This window comes from Macaca thibetana, chromosome 11 (genome assembly GCF_024542745.1).
Source record: "Macaca thibetana thibetana isolate TM-01 chromosome 11, ASM2454274v1, whole genome shotgun sequence".
Taxonomy (NCBI): Eukaryota; Metazoa; Chordata; class Mammalia; order Primates; family Cercopithecidae; genus Macaca; species Macaca thibetana.
The window spans coordinates 47,720,115-47,739,657 of NC_065588.1; the positions used below are offsets into that span (position 1 = coordinate 47,720,115).

Consider the following 19,543-nt stretch of genomic DNA (forward strand, 5'->3'; position numbering starts at 1 on the left):
TTTTGTATTTTTTTTAGTAGAGACGGGGTTTCACTATGTTGGCCAGGCTGGTCACAAACTCCTGACCTCGGGTGATCCACCCACCTCAGCCTCCCAAAGTGCTGGGATTACAGGCGTGAGCCACCGCATCCAGCCCACTCGGGAACTTTTTAAAGTACTCTGTGCCTTCAAATATAGTAAATATCCACAGGAATAGGGCAGATGGACAGATTAGTGGATAGGTAGATCCTAAAGTAACCCAAAATGTATAACATAAAACTACTCTCACTGGGTTTGTGTTGTGGACTGGTAGAGGTAGCAGCAAAGGGAAGACCCTGCCCACAGATGTGGTGAAATCCAACTTGGATCCTATAACTGCATTTCTTCTAAATCAGTGGTCCCCAACTTTTTTGGCACCAGGGACCAGTTTCATGGAAGACAATTTTCCACGAACCAGGGTCGGGGATGGTTTTGAGATGATTCAAGGGCATTGTATTTATTGTGTACATTGTAATATATAGTGAACTAATTTACAACTCACTATAATGTAGACTCAGTGGGAGCCCTGAGCTTGTTTTCCTACAACTAGACGGTCCTATCTGGAGGTGATGGGAGACAGTGACTGATCATCAGGCATAGGGACCCCTGCTCTGGAGGGCTTAATTACAAATAGACACAGTATGATAATGTATATCCAGTTTTATTTGCTTTTCTATCAATGGCTCAATAGTCTTTTAGAATGTTTTTTACTTGATGATCGCAAGTTCTGTTGCAGATCTAAGAACCATTTTGGGAAGGTCATTGGACTCAGGAAAATGTTCAGTTGGAGGCAATGGTCTGAAGGAAAGACAGTTATGTCCACAGTCAGTAACTCCTGCCTACCTCCTTTCTTATTTCCTCAGGGCTCCAAGTTAAGTATGGTTTTGTACTGGGTTTATGGGAAGTTGACAGGGTGTGGAGGACAGGGCGGCAGGAAGTCAGCCTCAACTGTGATAGGACAGCTCAGTGTTATAGGTACATACCCAGAACACAGTGGCAAAGACAGACCTTAAAATGGCCGTGAGCCAAGATTAATACACAAGGCTCCAGAATGTGTTTGAAGGGTGGAGGGCACAGTGAAATGTGTTGTGTGGCCTTTCTACCAGGTCAGTGTAGGCAGAGCCTCACCTAACTCTCAAGCATTATTTAAGGTGGTAAAACCTTTCGAAAATTAGAGTAGGCTTGGCACTGTGGCTCATGCCTGTAATCCCAGCATTTTGGGTGGCAGGTGGATCACCTGAGGTCAGGAGTTCAAGATCAGCCTGACCTACATGGTGAAACCCGATCTCTACTAAAAATACAGAAAAAATTTAGCCGGGTGTGGTGGTACATGCCTATAATCCCAACTACTTGGGAGGCTGAGGCAAGAGAATCACTTGAACCCAGGAGGCAGAGGCTGCAGTGAGCTGAGATCAAGCCACTGCACTCCAGCCTGGGTGACAGAGTGAGACTCCGTCTCAAAAAAAAAGTTAGAGCAAATTATCCTAATGTCCTTAGAAAGACCTTGTGGGAGAGGAAGTCGGTGCCTCCTTCCCTTGCCTAGGAGTACGCAGGCCTTTCAGAACCTGTTTTTCCCTGGGCTTCGACTTAGGAAGGCACTGATATGTGCCTGGTTCAGATTTGATGTTGCCGCTGTCTTACCCTAAGCAATAAATAATACAGTGAAGTCTGCTCTGTGCGTATGTGGAGGGGAGGGAATTCAGGATGGCAGCATTATTGAGGGAAAGTATGCTATGGAAGGAAGGGAAGGGAGTAAACACATGAATGTAGTAAGGAAGGTGATGGCTTGCCCAGTCCATCCAACTTTTGTTCCCCAACCCAGACAGTGTGTGGGTCTCCAGGTGACCCCATTTCAACCCATCATTTGAGAGGACTCACTTTATTTATCCAGGAAATGTAAGCAGAGACCCGGGTGAAGACTGTAGGCTTCCTGGAGACATTACAACCCTGCTTGGACACAAAGCTGGTCACTCCGTGGACAGAATACTTGCCATTCACCAAGCAATGGAGGGGACCCCCAGAATCACCCTGCAGGGAGGAGAAACAGAGTCCTAACACTCCAGATCTTTGGGCTTTTGCTTGCACTCCCCCCGCCCCGTGTCTCTGGTTGTGAAATTCTGTACAGTTTTAAAGCTCCAATGCAAATCTCCACTTCCTTCATGTCCCCACAATCAAAATGAATCTCTTCTTCCTTTCTAAACAACCACAATACTTCTTCTCTTTTGCTGCACTTCTTTCATGTTCTGCCTTGTATTTTGGTTTCATAATTTGTTTCTGCCTCCCACACATGTCTATGAGCTTCCTGAGACAAAAACTCTTACCAAGATCTTTCCTCTCCACAATGCTAGCATAGAACTTTAAACATCTAAAGTTCAATTGCTTTTATTGGCTTAAATTGAACTTAGGGTGGCAAAAATAGGGCATTCTAATAATTTCTTTATCCCCAGCATTTACACAAATGGGTATAATTAGACCAAGTATTTAGACTTGGTAGTCAACACATGCTAAACTAAACTGAATGAAGAGGAAAGTGATATATTGGGTTACGTGCTCAATTGGGAACCTGGGTTTATGGACTATGTTCTTGCCTCCCTCTTACTCAGCTTCCAGAATGCCAGATCCATAATGCCATACATAAAACGGGAAGATACTTCTCTGGAAAAACTGAACAGCCCGCCAGGCGCGGTGGCTCACGCCTGTAATCCCAGCACTTTGGGAGGCTGAGGCAGGTGGATCACGAGGTCAGGAGATTGAGACCATCCTGAATAACACGGTGAAACCCTGTCTCTACTAAAAGTAAAAAATAAAAAATATTAGCCGGGCGTGATGGTGGGCGCCTGTAGTCCCAGCTACTCAGGAAGCTGAGACAGAAGAATGGCATGAACCTGGGAGGTGGAGCTTGTAGTGAGCCAAGATCACACCACTGCACTCCAGGCTGGGCGACAGAGTGAGACTCTTGTCTCAAAAAACAAAACAAAACAAAACAAAACTGAACAGCACAAGAGGAAAGACCTAAAGATACTGACATTGGAGGTCCTCCACTAAAGTGGCCCAGCCAGATTGCCTGACAGAGAATCCACTATTGATGAACCCTATCTAAGGCTCAGAGCTACCAATCAGCCCACCCATTCTGGATAAAAATACCACCCCCACTCTGAAAAAAGCAGATGGTTAAGGATCCCTAAACATCTAAAGAATGCCTCTAATATAAAAATAAAGATTGAAACAAAGAAACAAGGAGCTAAATAAAAAATGAAGGCAACCAAGACTATGTAGGGAGAAGAAAACAAGCAATAAAACCATGACTAATAGGCCAGGCACGATGGCTTACACCTGTAATCCCAGCACTTTGGGAGGCTGAGGCAGGCAGATCACCTGAGGTCAGGAGTTCAAGACCAGCCTGGCCAATGTAGTGAAACCCCATCTCTACTAAAAATACAAAAATTGGCCGGGCATGGTGGCACATGTCTGTAATCCCAGCTACTCAGGAGGCTGAGGCAGGAGAATCACTTGAACCCAGGAGCTGGAGATTGCAATGAGCTGAGACTGTATCACTGCACTCCAGCCTGGGTGACAGAGCAAGCCTCCATCTCACAAAAAAAAAAAAAAAAAAAAAAAAAAAAAAAAAAAAAAAAAACAAAAAAAAAAAAAAAAAAAAAAACAAAAAAAAAAACACGACTAATATGCATCCATGATATAAGAACGGCATACTACCAAACAGAACATTCAGACAGCAAAAAGAGCCTTTGGAAATTATAACTTTGATAGATTTAGAAATGATAGACTAGAAGAGTTGGAATATAAGTAGAATAAACAAGATATAGAGAAAATAAGAGGACCAGCTTAGGAGGTAAACATGTGAATAACAGAAATTCTAGAAAGAGAAAAGAAAATAGAGTGGGAGGAAATCAACAAATAAACAACATTTTCTGGATCAAAGGTCTGGAGTTTCCAGGAAAACCCACCCATTAAGTGTCCCTCACAATGAATGCAAATAGATCCACATAGACCACTAGGTCAAGAGAAGATGATACAGGTCACTTAACAAATTAGTGGAGAGTGTGTGGGGTTGAATTAATGAAAAATTGACTATATTAAGCAAATAAAAAAGATAATTATTAACAGGGAAAATTGAAAAGTTGTGCAGCGAGGACTGACCATGGTGGTTTAGGACTGTAATCCCAGCACTTTGGGAGACTGAGGCAGGAGGACTGCTTAAGCTAAAGCCAGGAGTTTGAGACAAGCCTGGGCTACAAAGTGAGACCCCCATCTCTATAAAAAAAATTTTTTAAATCAGCTGAGTGTGGTGGCATGTGCCTGTCTTCCTGGCTACTCAGGAGACTGAGGTGGGAGGATTTCTTGAGCCCAGAAATTCAAGGCTGCAGTGAGCTGTGATTGTGCTACTACTACACTCCAGCCTGGGAGACAGAGTAAGATCCTGTCTCAAAAAAAAAAAAAAAAAAAAAAAAAAGTTATGCAGCAAATGAAAAGTAAACCTAGAATATATCACATGATTTTGTTGCAAATAGTATTTGGTATAATCATAGTAAATACCGAATGTTGATCTAACCAAAATATTTTGAGAGGTTGAGGTGGTGATCAGAAAATGTCATGCTTGGAGGGCAGGTATATGTATATAAAAAATAAAGAGAATCACATCTGCCATAATGTCTCAACTGAAAAATAGCAGTGTAAGTATATAATTTTAAAGATATAGATGTAGACACCAAAAGAATCAGCTGAAGAGTTGAAAGTGGCCTCCTGTGGGGTGGGAGAACTAGAGTAGCTATTCTTTTCTGTTATTGAGCTCCATAATCTTATTTGTCAACTTAAGCTACAATAAAAAGTAAAACTTGGGGCCAGGTGTGGTGGCTTACACCTGTAATCCCAGCATTTTGGAGGCCGAGGTGGGCGGATCACGTGAGGCCAGGAGTTTGAGACCAGCCTGGCCAACATGGCGAAACTCCGACTCTACTAAAAATACAAAAAGAATTAGCCAGGTATGGTGGCACATGCCTATCATCCCAGCTTCTGAGGAGGCTGAGGCACAAGAACCCAGGAGGAGGAGGTTGCAGTGAGCTGAGAGCACCCCACTGTACTCCAGCCTGGGCGACAGAACAAGACTCTGTCTCAAAAACAAACAAAACTAAAACTTAAAAAAAAAAAAACTAGGGAAAGAGACCAAAATTTCAAATTGGGGTAATTCTGTGTGTGTGTTTGTTTTGTTTTGAGACGGGAGTCTCGCTCTGTCACCGAGGCTGGAGTGCAGTAGTGCCATTTCGGCTCACTGCAACCACCACCTCCCAGGTTCAAGTGATTCTCCTGCCTCACCCTCCAGAGTAGCTGGGACTACAGATGTGCGGCCCCATGCCCTGTTAATTTTTTTTTTTTTTTTGAGACGGAGTTTCGCTCTTGTTGCCCAGGCTGGAGTGTAATAGCATAATCTCAGCTCACCGCAACCTCCACCTCCCAGGTTCAAGCAATTCTCCTGCCTCAGCCTCCCAAGTAGCTGGGATTACAGGCATAAGCCACCACACCCGGCTAATTTTGTATTTTTAGTAGAGATGGGGTTTCCCTATGTTGGTCAGACTGGTCTTGAACTCCTGACCTCAGGTGATCCACCCACTGTGGCCTCCTAAAGTGCTGGGATTACAGACATGAGCCACTGAGCCCGACTTTTTTTTTTTTTTTTTTTTTTTTTTTTAAAGACAGAGCCTCTGCCCAGGCTGGAGAGCAGTGGTATGATCATAGCTCACCGCAGTCTCAATCTCAGCTCAAACAATCCTCCCACTTCAGTATCCCAAGTAGCTGGGACCACAGTGTGCGCCACCTTGCCTGGCTAATTTTTTAAATTTTTGCAGAGGCAGGGTCTCCCTATGTTGCTGAGGCTAATCTCTAACTCCTGAGTTTAAGTGATCCTCCCACCTCAGCCTCCCAAAGTGCTGGGATTATAGGCATGAGCCACCGTGCCCAGCCAGGGGTAATTATTTTAAAGTGGAACTACCTGTACTCCACCCTAACTGCTATTTAGGAAAGGATGTTTTCTTTAGATTATTGTACTCAAAACAAAACAGTCTCTTCCACCTAAATTCTATTAGAGATTTGAGAGTATTTCAGGGGCTAGAGGAATGATAGATAAATGAATTGCATATAATACTATTGTCTTGTACTAATTGACCTGAAAAGAGACCAAGCCTCTGGAGAGCTGGAGGGTGGGGCTGAGGATTTTAGAGCAGAAGGAACAGTTGGAAGAGAACTCAGTGGGGATAGGCTGATTGAAATGGGAGATTCTAAGTGAATCCACTCTGAGGAGAAGGGTTGGAGACCCAGAACTCTGAAAGCCCAGAAGACACAGTATTTGAGAAACTCCAGTGGGGAGGACCTGAGGACACAATTGCCTCCGAGAATTGTCAATTTGGAGTGGCAGCCAGAAGAAAAATACTCGTTTTTTAGAGCTCAGGGCTTATGGGAGAGCACAGCCATGTGTATTCACTCAGAAAGGTTAAACCTTAGGAGGTTATAGGTGAAGCTGGCTGATGAGGGCCTAGAAGAGGTTGCATTATGCATTAGTCTCTCTATTTTCCCCCTTATTCCCAGGTAGAGTCCCTGGGATACAGGACTTTTAAATGTTAATACCAGGAAAGTCTAGGGCAAACTAGGATGAATTGGCTAGTTTATTTCCATGGTTCTTTGCACTCATACACCCAAAAAACTTTTTAATCTTTTTTTTTTTTTTTTTTTTGAGACGGAGTCTTGCTTTGTCACCCAGGCTGGAGTGCAATGGCGCGATCTCAGATGACTGCAAGCTCCGCCTCCCAGGTTCACACCATTCTCCTTCCTCAGCCTCTCTAGTAGCTGGGACTACAGGCGCCCACCACCACGCCTGGCTAATTTTTTGTATTTTTAGTAGAGACAGGGTTTTTACCATGTTAGCCAGGATGGTCTCGATCTCCTGACCTCGTGATCTGCCCACCTCGGCCTCCCAAAGCACTGGGATTACAGGCATCAGCCACCGCGCCTGGCCTAACCCTTTCATTTTATAGTTTCAGCCAGCCTGCCAGCCTCCTGCCAGCTTCCTGCCAGCTTCTCTCTCTCCTCCATCTAGTTTGGACCTTGCAGTTGATCTGTAATCCTGTCCTTTTACCCCAATCATACAGGAAACTGTCTTTGAGTAAAACAGAGTGAATCATATTCCCATGTGGTCATAGTCTGGTCTCCAACCAACCAATCAGCAACATCTTGGAAGACAATCCTCCCATTCACATTAACTATTCCAGACCCATACAACCCTGTCCCCTTCATTTTCAGCAGTCAAATTGACTCCTCCTAGTTCATGAGTAACTACAAGCAATAATGTAGAACACCTGCCAATGTTCGGCTCCCAAATCCTGCAAACTTTTCCATGTCTGTGTGCACATCTGGTATCCCTCTTCCTGTTCAGAGCCAGCTCCATCTGTGCTCTTAGTTCCATATCTTTATTCTCCTGTGGGATCTTGTGCCATCCATTATTATTATTACCTCTCTCTGACTCTACAGGATTCTTTCCTTTCTGCCTATTTATGCACTCAGTTTTCTTTTCTCTTTTTTTTTTTTTGAGACGGAGTCTCACTCTGTCGCCCAGGCTGGAATGCAGTGGTGCGATCTCGGCTCACTGCAAGCTCTGCCTCCTAGGTTCAAGCAATTCTCCTGCCTCAGCCTCCTGAGTAGCTGGGATTACAGGCACGTGCCACCATGCCTGGCTAATTTTTTGTATTTTTAGTAGAGCAGGGTTTCACCATGCTGGCCAGGCTGGTCTCGAACTCCTGACCTCGTGATCTGCCTGCCACGGCCTCCCAAAGCACTGGGATTACAGGTGTGAGCCACTGCGCCCGGCCAATTTTTTTCTTTTAGAAGATCCATTCCCTCCATGACTTGCTGTCCTTAAAGCTACCAGACATTTTTGTTCTTCCTTTTTTTTGTCCTCTTTTGAGACAGGGTCTCACTCTGTTGCCCAGACTGGAGTGCAGTGGTGCAATCATAGCTCACTGCAGCCTCGAACTCCTCGGCTCAAGTGATCTTTCCACCTCAGCCTTCCAAGTAGCTGGGGCTGCAGGTGCACTCCACCACATCCAGCTAATTTTTTTTTTTTTTGAGACAGAGTCTTGCTCTGTCGCCCAGGCTGGAGTGCAGTGGCACAATCTCTGCTCACTGCAAGCTCCACCTCCAGGGTTCATGACATTCTCCTGCCTCAGCCTCCCCAGCAGCTGGGACTACAGGCGTCTGCCACCATGCCCGGCTAATTTTTTGTATTTTCAGTAGAGACGGGGTTTCACCGTGTTAGCCAGGATGGTCTCGATCTCCTGACTTCATGATTCGCCCATCTCGGCCTCTCAAAGTGCTGGGATTACAGGCATGAGCCACCGCGCCCGGCCTAATTTTTAAAATTTTGTAGAGATGAAGTCTCCCTATGTTTCCCAGGCTGGTCTCTAACTCCTGGGCTGAAGTGATCCTCCTACCTCAATCTGCCAAAATCTTGGGATTATAGGCATGAGCCACTACACCCGGCAGTTATATTTCTTATTGCCTCTTTATTCCTTACCCTTCAGACAAGCTTCTGCCCTCACCACTCCACTGAAACTGCTCTTGCCAAGGTTACAATTGCCAGAGTGGCCGCTTTCAGCTCTTATCTACTGTGGCTTCTGGGTGAATTGTATATTATGTGATATCTGTAAGTACTTCCTGAGATTTCATAATACCCTTATTACCAGATTTTTATCTTACGTGTACTTCTCCTTTCTTAGATCCTAGTGGTTTCTTTGTCCTCCACCTATCCCTGAAACACTCAAGTATTTATGTGCTGACAGTTCGTTCCCAACCCACTGCTCTTTTCTCATTCAACAGTTTTTCCCTGGGATGGGATCTGATTTGTTCTCAGTGGGTATCTCTAGACCAGCTCTTCCCCGAGGCCCCACTCTTTCTATCTAATTTCTTGGCCAGGCGTGGTGGCTCATGCCTGTAATCCCAGCACTTTGGGAGGCTGAGGTCAGGAGTTCAAGACTTAGCCTGGCCAACATAGGGAAATCCCATCTCTGCTAAAAATACAAAAATTAGCCAGGCGTGGTGGCCCATGCCTGTAATCCCAGCTACTCAGGAGCCTGAGGTAGTAGACTCACTTGAGCCCATGAGACAGAGGTGGCAATGAGCTGAGATAGTGCTACTGCACTCCAGCCTGAGGGTGAGAGAGGGAGACTCAAAAACAAACAAACAAACAAATAAAAAAAGACAACAAATTTCTTACCAGTTGCTATACCTGAATCTCAGGTATAGATCTCAGACAAAGCTTGTCCGGAACCAGAGTCATCATCTCTCTCAAACTCTGTAAATCTTGTCTCAGGGCAACAATGCCCTCCCCCAAATCACTTAAACCAGATGCTTGACTGTTGTTCGAGATCCTACTCCTTCCCTCCTCCGGCTCCTGTCACCACTGCCTTAATTCAGGCCCTCAAACTTCTTGCCTAGATCATTGCAATAGCCCTCTAGGCAATCTCCCTGCCTTTCTTGCCTTCTTCAAAAACATGCCTAAAGAACACTTCTAAAAGGTGAATCTGGTTGTACTAGTCTCCTGTTCAGAAGTCTTCGATGGCTTCCCAATGCCCAAGAGATAAGATTCATGTCCCCAAGCCTGGCATTTGAAGCCCTGAGTTGTACGGCTCTTGCTTGCCTCTCTAGTCTTGCCTCTTGACATTTCCTAGTATGGTGGTAGCTTCTATTCTAGCCCAGGGGTCGGCAAACCTCTTCTGTTAAGGGCCAAATAGTACATATTTCAGGCTTTGCAGGCCATACAGTCTTGGTTACAACTACTTTGTGTTGTAGTACAAAAGCAGCCATAGGCTGGGCATGGTGCCTCATGCCTATAATCCCCGTATTCTAGGAGGCCAAGGCAGGAGGATTGCTTGAGGCCAGGAGTTCAAGACCAGCCTGGGCATCATAGTGAGACCTTGTCACTACCAAAAACAAAACAAAATTAGCTGGGTGTGATGGCATGTGCATGTGATCCTAGCTGCTTGGGAGGCTGAGGTGGGAAGATCATTAGAGCCCAGGAAGTTGAGGCTGCAGTGAGCCAAGATGGCACCACTGTACTCCAGCCTGAGTGATGGAGCAAGACCTTGTCTCTTCAAAAAAAAAAAAAAAAAAAAAAAAACCATAAACAGTTGTAAATGAGCAACTGTGACTGTGTTCCAATGAAATGTTATTTATGGGCACTGAAATTTTATATATTTTTCATGTGTCATGACATATTATTCTGATTTTTTTTCCTTACCATTAATAAATTAATAATCCCAGCCTGGGCAACATGGTGAAACCCTGTCTCTATAAAAAATACAAAAAATTAGCTGGGTGTGGTGGTGTGTGCCTGTAGTCCCAGCTACTAGGGAGGCTGAGGTGGGAAAATCACCTGAGCCCAGGAAGCAGAGGTTGCAGTGAACCATGATGGTACAACTGCACTCCAGCCTGGGCAACAGAGTGAGACCCTGTCTCAAAACAAACAAACAAACAAACAAAAATATATATATACACAGAGAGAGGGAGAGAGAGAGAGAGAGAGCCAGGCGCGGTAGCTCACACCTGTAATCCCAGCACTTTGGGGGCAGAGGCAGGTGGATCACGAGGTCAGGAGTCCGAGACCAGCCAGTTTGAGACCAGCCTGGCCAACATGGTGAAATCCTGTCTCTACTAAAAATACAAAAATTAGCTGGATGTGGTGGTGCGTGCCTGTAATCCCAGCTACTCAGGAGGCTGAGGCAGAAGAATTGCTTGAACCCGGGAGGCAGAGGTTTCAGTGAGCTGAGATTGCGCCACTGTACTCCAGCCTGGGTGACAGAGTGAGACTCCATCTCAGGAAAAAAAAAAAAAACATATACACACACACACACACACACACACACACACACACACACATATAAGAATAGAAATGTAATAACCGTTCTAAGCTCATGGGTCATACAAAGCAAGCAATGAGCTAGATTTGGCTTGTGGACCTCCAGCCTCTGCTCTACTGTAGCCTTAGGGAATGCCCCATAATTCTCTATATACTCTAGGTTGTTTCTTGGCCCCCTGCCTTTATTCATGCTGTTCCCTCCCTCTGAATGTCTTTTCTCCTTTTTGCCTGGCCTATTCCTGTTTACCCCTCAGGACCAGCTACAGATTCTACTTTCTTGGGGAAGGCAGGTCTTTTCTAGCCCCAGTAGGTAGAGGTAAGTACCTACCCTTGGGCTTCCCTATCACCCATGCACATCCTGATTATTAACACTTAACCACACTGTATTACAATGTTCTATTGTGTGTCTGTGCCTCTAGTTCCTTTACTTGACACTGTTTGATCCATCTTTGTATCCTCAGCAGTTAGCACAATGCCTGGCCTATAGTAGATACATAATGAACAGTTGTTAAACTGCACTAAGAAATCTAGGGTGGGGCATGGTGGCTCATGCCTGTATTCCCAGCACTTTGGGAGGCCGAGGTGAGAGGATCACTTGAGCCCTGGAGTCTGAGACCAGCCTGGGCCACAAAGCAAGACCCCATCTCTATCTTAAAATAATAATAATGATAAAACTTAAAAAGAGAAATCTGTAAGATGGTTTGTGGCTGATTGATCTTGTCAAAATAGAGGAAGGTTATATTTGTTATATATAAGCTATTATAAAATTATTTTGTGCACTTTCCCCTATCAAACTCACCTGTACATACCACCAGAAATATCACTGGGGCAAAGGGATGGTGGTGGAGGAACTGCAAGAGAAGTTGGACTGATGGGTGAGGGGAGGCAGGGTACTGCTTATACACCATCACAACCACCTCTCCAGGCTTGCTCCATCGCTTCCATTAAAAAATCTAGGTAACAAATTCAGCTGGGCGTGGTGGCTCACGCCTGTAATCCCAGCACTTTGGGAGGCCAAGGCGGGCGGATCACTTGAGTCAGGAGTTCGAGATCAGCCTAACCAACATGGAGAAACCCTGTCTCTACTGAAAATAGAAAAAATTAGCTGGGTGTGGTGGCGCATGCCTGTAATCCCAGCTACTTGGGAGGCTGAGGCAGGAGAATTGCTTGAACCCGGGAGGCGGAGGTTGCTGTGAGCTGAGATCGTCCCATTGCACTCCAGCCTGGGCAACAAGAGTGAAACTCCATCTCAAAAAAAAAAAAAAAAAAAAAATCTAAGTAACAAATTCTAAGAATACACACATATACCAACAACAACATACAAATGTTGGGCCACGTACAAACTTTGAAGTGAGGGCATTGAGCGAGATACAATTTTAAGGTTCCTTTCAACTTTGAGTTTCTGTGTGTATAGAGTTACCAGCACAGAATCATTCTCACTTAGATGCCAGAGTAGAAAATTGAGTCTGTGTCGGACTAAGAGTAAGTGTGGAATACGGAGGTGAGGAAGAGGGGTAGAGGGATAGGCAGAGAGTGGTGGGATCTGGGGTGGGACTTCTGACACCCCCTGCAAGTGTTCACCTGGCATCCGGAGTGAACTCCATCTCCACCAGCACACACCATGGTGTTCTTCACAGTGGAGCCCCAGTAGGAGGAGCTGGAGCAGATGGCGTAGTCCACAGAGGGCAGATAAGCCTGCTGCAGGGTCTGGGCCAGCTGCCCATTGGCTGAACAGGACACATAGCAATGGCGGTCAGCTCCAAATGTTGTCCAGTGGAAAAACCTTCCACCCTTGCCACACCTTCCCAAACTCTCGTGAAAGCTGAACTCAGGGCAAACTCCTTCTCTCTGCCTGTTGCGTGTGGTGGATCCTTCTGTCTTCTCTCTTTATATGGCTGCACAGGACCCTTCCCTCAGGGAGGCAGCCTTGCTTACTGTACCTAGGCTCCAAGTCACCAACCCTACTCCTGCTCTTTCCACTCGTAGATAACTTAGTTGTACCATGGAATGGCCTTATTTGTGGATGATTTATCTGTCTGTTCCGTTTCCTCCTGCAAGCTCCATGGAGCAGAACTGGGATTGTGCATGCTTGTTTCCATTTCTTTTTTGAGATGGAGTTTCACTCTTGTTGCCCAGGCTGGAGTGCAATGGAGCAATCTCGGCTCACACAACCTCTGCCTCCCAGATTCAGGCAATTCTCCTGCCTCAGCCTGCCGAGTAGCTGGGATTACAGGCATCCACCACCATGCCTGGCTAATTGTGAAATTTTAGTAGAGTTGGGATTTCTCCATGTTGGTCAGGCTTAAGTGATCCTCCTTCCTCAGCCTCCTGAGTACCTGGGACTACAGACTCATGCCACCACGCTCAGCTAAGGATCCTTAATTTCTTTGGACCTTGGTTTCCTCATGTATAAAATGAAGGGCTGGCTGGATGCAGTGGCACATGCCTGTGATCCCAGCACTTTGGGAGGCTGAGGTGGGAGGATTTCTTAAGCTCAGGAGTTTGAGGCCAGCCTAGGCAATATAGTGAGATCCCATCTCTACAAGAAAATTTAAAAATTAGCTGAGTGTGGTGGTACATGCCTATAGTCTCAGCTACTCAGGAGGCTGAGGTGGGAGGATCACTTGAGCCTAGGAAGTAGAGGTTGCAGCTGAGGTGGGAGGATCACTTGAGCCTAGGAAGTAGAGGTTGCAGCCTGGGTGACAGAGCGAAACCCTGTCCCTAAATAAATAAATTAATTTTTTTTTTTTGAGATGGAGTCTCGCTCAGTTGCCCAGGCTGGAGTGCAGTGGTACGATCTCGGCTCACTGCAAGCTCCGCCTCCCGGGTTCACGCCATTCTCCTGCCTCAGCCTCCGAAGTAGCTGGGACTACAGGTGCCCGCCACCATGCCCAGCTAATTTTTTGCATTTTTAGTAGAGACAGCGTTTCACCGTGTTAGCCAGGATGGTCTCGATCTCCTGACCTCGTGATCTGCCCGCCTCAGCCTCCCAAAGTGCTGGGATTACAGGCGTGAGCCACCGCGCCTGGCCATAAATTAATTTTTAAAATGAGGGGCTGGTAACAAAAAAAATTATCTGTGGTAAAGTCTTTTTTTGTTCTAAGAGTCCATGAATCTGTCAAGTATTTCACAGCCCATTCTTAGCTTGATAAAATGCATCAGTTATTGTATCTATGGTTCCTTTAGCTCCTGGTCTCTGGCCATAAGCACCTAGGACCACAGAAAAAGGTGCCTTAGAAGCTCAGCTACGTAATCAAGATCCCCGTGGTGGATTGTGCCAATGTAGGCAACTTACTCTTGGTCCTGCCCCAGCCTGTGATGTAGCAGGGACTGTCGTTAGCCAGGATGGCTCCCTCCTGGGGCAGAACACCCAGCTGGACATAGCTATTGAGGGTAACGCTCTGGGCCAGGCGCAGCAGGGCGATGTCATAGCTGCAGGAGAAAAGGAGACTGCTCACTCATGGGATCAGCTCTTCCCTGAGGTCAGCATATATACTGGCCCTCTTTCAGCATTTGTATCCTTGTGCAATTGGAAAGTGACGATTTTGAAGAAGGACGGGGCTCACTTGCTAAGCCTCAAACTAGAGCAATTACAGTTTAACAGGTAAACATTCTATGTTTAACAGCAGCATCTGCTGGTGGGACATTGGTATTGCAGCCTAGCGCTGACCTTTGCAAGGCAGGGAAGTTGAGAATGGGGGAATCCCAAAGTGTTGGGATTATAGGCATGAGCCACCGTGCCTGGCCCAGAACGTAAATTCTCAAAGTCCTCCTGGATGAATGAGCCAGCTCATTGCTCCCTCTAGGACATGGTGCCCTCTCTCAGGCTCAGCTCGGCTCCTTAACTAAAGGCCAGGCCAGGAGTCATTGTCCAGGCTTCAGGCCATGCAGTCCCTCTAGCTCTCTGAAAGAACAGGTGAAGGCAGCCAGTTGTTGGCTAGTCAGGCCTCACTGCCCAGCCCAGGGCCAGCTTGGACTTGCTCCTACCCGGCAGCCACGTTATTGCTGTTCCAGTATGGATGCACCACGATCTTCTGTACACTCACGTACTGCTCGGTGCCATCGTTCTGGCTCAGGTTATGGTCTCCAACCACCACGCGGAAAGTCTTCGGGCTGGCGTGAGAGAAGGAAGTCTTGAGTCATCCAGGGGACTCAAACCTTCTCTTTCTCCCACTTAGAGAAAAGTTGGAAAACCATCCTTTTATTATTATTATTATTAAAGAAAATTTCTTTTTTTTTTTTTAAGACATGGGGTTTTGCTGTGTTGCCCAGGCTGGCTTCAATCTCCCAGGCTCAAGTGATCCTCCCACCGCAGCTTCCCTAGTAGCTGGGACTACAGGTGTGAGCCACTGTGCCCAGGTTTTGTTTCTTATCTTAGGACAGGAACCCATCTCACCTGGTCCAGGTAGAGGAGGGATATAAGACTTTCCAAAATGAGAAAGTAACAAGTTCTTTCATTCCCTAATTGACTAACTTGTGGAAGTGAAAAAAACTACCATCACTTTCATTTTCTGAGTTTAACATCATAGGCTGAATATCTTGTAACCTGGGAGAGGTGTAGTGCACATAAATGAAATAATGGCTCTCAGGCACCAATATTTTGAAGGAAGCATAGACTTCTAGGCTGGTCATTTTTAAAGTGTGGTTCCTGGGCCAGTAGCATGAACATCACCTGGAAACTTGTTAGAAATGCAAATTATCAGGCCTCACCCTGGACCTACCAAATCAGAAACTCTGCTGGGTGGGGCCCAGCAATGTGTGCCTTCCAGGTGATTCTGACACATGCTGAAGTATGAAAACCATTGCCCAAGACAAATAGGAAAAAATAGTCACCAGTCAGATGTTGACTAAGCACTTACATATTTACTCAATCCTCACAACATTTCTACAGAGTAAATGTTCTTAGCCCATTTTAGAGATAGGAGAATGGGAGCATAGTTGCCCAAGGCTACATAGCTAGAATTTAGTGGAGCAAGATTTGAATTTGAGCTTCCCTGGCTCTAAAATTTGTACTTTCACCGTACTACCTCCCTGCAGGCCCTGAACAGGAAAGGGGCCACTGCCCAGTCCCTGAAGTGCTGTCCAGAGAGGGCAGAGTTATGTTATCTTTCAGAAGGGTCAGCCCCTTCCCCTTCCAGGGGCCCAGGAAAGCTCGTCTTTGTTTTTCTTACGAATCCACGCAGTGAGCAGCTGTCATCACCCAGTTCTGTCTGATGAGGGTCCCTCCGCAGGTGTGATACCAGGAACCTCCAGACAGGTACTGGAGGGAAATCTAGATGGGGAGGAAAGAAAGAAGGGATAGGTTGGTGTTTCTCAAAAGGTTTTGCCCCAGGTCGGACGCAGTGGCTTATGCCAGTAATCCCAGCACTTTGGAAGGCTTTGGCAGGAGGATCAGTTGAGCCTAGGAGCTGGAGACCAGCCTGGGCAACATAGTGAGATCTCACCTCTACATCAAAAATAATTAAATATAAAAGACTTTGCCTTAAACTACATGTCACCTCCTTAAAGTCCTGCTGTCCTTCAAAACATTCTCTTTCTGGGCTAGGGATGGCAAATAGGTTTCATCTGACCTGCCAATTACTACTAATTGGTTGGTAGTGGCCACCTGGAGTGTGGCATTGATAAGGGGTGTGTAGATGCTTCTGGGGTCAGCAGGAAGGGATGCTCCATCATTTGGTGATGTTTGCTGTGTACATGAATGAAGAGTAAAGGCACACAGTGTATTTGGCATTATCTCTCTAGGTTGTTGCAATGGACCTAGAACCCATTGCAACTCCTTTTTTGGAACTCCTACCTCTGTTCTCCCTTAAAGAGGAACTATAGGCCGGGCACCATGGCTTACGCCTGTAATCCCAGCACTTTGGGAGGCCAAGGTGGGTGGATCACGAGGACAGGAGATCGAGGCCATCCTGACCAACATGGTGAAACCCCATCTCTACTAAAAATGCAAAAATTCGTCGGGCATGGTGGCACGCGCCTGTAGTCCCAGCTACTCGGGAGGCTGAGGCAGGAGAGTCGCTTGAACCCAGGAGGTGGAGGTTGCAGTGAGCCAATATCGCGCCACTGCACTCCAGCCTGGTGACAGAGCGAGACCCCATCTGCCCCCCTGCTCCCCCCACCAAAAAAAAAAAAAAAAAAAAAAAAAAACTATAGCCAAAGATTTGCTCCATCACCTAAGCCCCACAGGCTTAGGTCTCCAGAGCTCTACCTTCAGTGTTTTCAAGACATGTCCTGAATCCCCACTTCAGGGACTACTTAGAAATACCAATGGGAGGCCAGGCGCGGTGGCTCACGCCTGTAATCCCAGCACTTTGGGAGGCTGAGGCGGGCAGATCACGTGAGGTCAGGAGTTTGAGACCAGCTGGCCAACATGGTGAAACCCCGTCTCTACTAAAAATACAAAAATTAGCTGGGCATGGTGACAGGCGCCTGTAATCCCAGCTACTCAGGAGGCTGATGCAGGAGAATTGCTTGAACCCAGAAGGCAGAGGTTGCAGTGAACTGAGATCATGCCGTTGCACTCTAGCCTGGGCAATGAGAGCAAAACTCCATCTCAAAGAAAAACAAAAGAAAGAAATACCAATGGGATGTTCATTTTTATCAGTTCATATCTCTTCCTCTAGCACCTCATATTATGTAATAGCTCTACTCCTGAAAACTGGGGCTTAGACTTTTATAAGCTGAAACTCTGGTTGCAGTGATATCCTCTCAAAGTGTGGATCTTCGCCACTTAATTTGCCAGGTTTACATGTTTAGATTGCTTAAATCAGGGCCCAGCTGCCCTGTTAGGAAAGTGGAAACTCTAAATAGCCAACTAAGTCGCATGCTGTACGTGTGTGTGTGCACGCGTGCAAGCATTGTGACACACACAGTGTGGCAGTGTAGAGTGGTGTGCATGTGAGTTTCAAGGTATGTGGAGTCCAAGGTGTGTGTCTGGCACCCAGTCTTTCTTGCGTGGCACAAGTGCTGTCGCTGGGAATACAAATGTATCTTGTGTTTGGGTGTGTGCCTTGAAGAGGGAGTGTGGTTCGTGTATAAATACCCTCCTCCAAGCCCTTTTGCATTTAGAAAACCACCTAAGCCTGATCCCATCCATCTTTAAAATCTAGAACCTAGACAGTTGGAGAGCTGCTTGTTGATAGGGACATACACAAACACACACACCTTATGTCATGCGCTGCGCTCTTATTTGGGTGGAAGTCTGGGGCTGGGAAGGAACACCCACCTGAGAGGGCCATGAATTCCTCCCGGCCTCAGTCCCTCCCACTACGCGGGCGTTGGTTTCCGGAAAGTCCTGGGTGCTGTGTCCTTTGTGGGGCAGAAGAAAAGTGAGTGATGACTAAGCGTGGGGTCAGCCAGGGGTAGGGGTGGGGGGTGGCGGTTGTGTTTTGAGGAATGTTGGCCTTGTCTGCAAATTCACAGCTCCTCTCTAATAAATGAGGGGCCCAGCTGTGAGTTCTCTGAGTCCCTTTTGAAAGCAGGGGTGCCTGGGTGCCTTCTGTTTCCCCCGGGTGTTCCCAGAACTCTGGCATGCTATGAAGGACCTCTCTTAAACCACCAGACTAGGCCCCAGAGGCTCCTTGTGGGCTCCTCCTTGCTCAAGATCACCCTTTGGCCTGAAGAGACCCCCCCATTCTTTGACCCCCCCAGCCCCCTAATGCTTTGGCAGGATTCTCCAGCGTGCAGGGCCTGCAGTGCACACCCCAGCCAGGTACCTGCTGAGGAAGTCCTCCTGTCAATGGGGGTGGTGGGGAAGCCCAGGGACCCACCCCACTACCAGAAGGGGCTTCTCTCTGCTTTGTGGCCCAGGGACCTGCCACCCAGAGGGGCCTGAATAGCCAGTGGCCCTGATGTTTTCTATCTTGGCCTCCAGGAGAGTAAAGGACACTCTGCAGGCAGAGCGTCCCACCTGTCCTGGGACAGGGTGCTGGCCTGGGCTTAGGGAAGATTTGCTGACCCTCCTGCCCAAGTCCCCCTCCCTGTAGACCTCAGGCCACATGATCCACTTACCATAAAGGACCAGGGTTGCGAACACCAGGAAGCGCAGCATGTTGCCGATGGACTAGACCACTGCCCTCTTGCTTGGACCAAGCCCTCTTTATACTCCTCTTAGCAGCAGCTTTGCTGACCGTCTTCTTGCCAACTGGCAGGGCTGAGGGTGCAAGGCAGGGAAAATCACAGGTGACATGGAAATACAAATGAAAGTATTTCTTTTCAAGTAAACTAGTGTATCTGTTATTCAAAGACAGAACAAGGCCAGAGCTGAATTAATCATCTGCTTTTAATTGAAAAGCAGCCAACAAACTCTTTTTCAGAAATAAGATGGAGAACCAGGGCTGGTTTTTCCCTAAGGGAGCACCCCTCATCATCCTTCACTCCCTCATTGTCCTCAGTGGCACCGTAATTGCAGAGACTTGCCCCGTGCACTAGCAGCTGGAGGCCGGGGGATAGTGGAGGAGGAGGCAGTGGTTAGCAAGGGCGAGGAAGACACAGCAACTCTCTCTGCCCAAAGAGGGAGATGGCACATGCCCCCAGGATGCAGGCATAGGTGTAAATGCAGACACAAAAGCCAAGTAGATGCAGTGGAGAGAATTCTGGGGGAGGAAA

General features: G+C 46.9%; 1 protein-coding gene across 1 annotated transcript; it reads right to left on the bottom strand.

The window, feature by feature from the left end:
- Positions 1 to 749: 749 nt before the first annotated feature.
- CELA1 (chymotrypsin like elastase 1) lies at positions 750 to 19,044 on the bottom strand. Its single transcript, XM_050748811.1, has 8 exons — positions 18,947 to 19,044; positions 18,162 to 18,244; positions 16,108 to 16,208; positions 14,924 to 15,049; positions 14,232 to 14,368; positions 12,518 to 12,663; positions 1,897 to 2,046; positions 750 to 816 (listed from the first exon to the last, which is right to left on the bottom strand). Exons 1-8 carry the CDS (start codon positions 18,984 to 18,986, stop codon positions 799 to 801), a joined length of 801 nt encoding a protein of 266 aa, XP_050604768.1. The 5' UTR covers positions 18,987 to 19,044; the 3' UTR covers positions 750 to 798.
- Between the last annotated feature and the right edge of the window lie 499 nt (positions 19,045 to 19,543).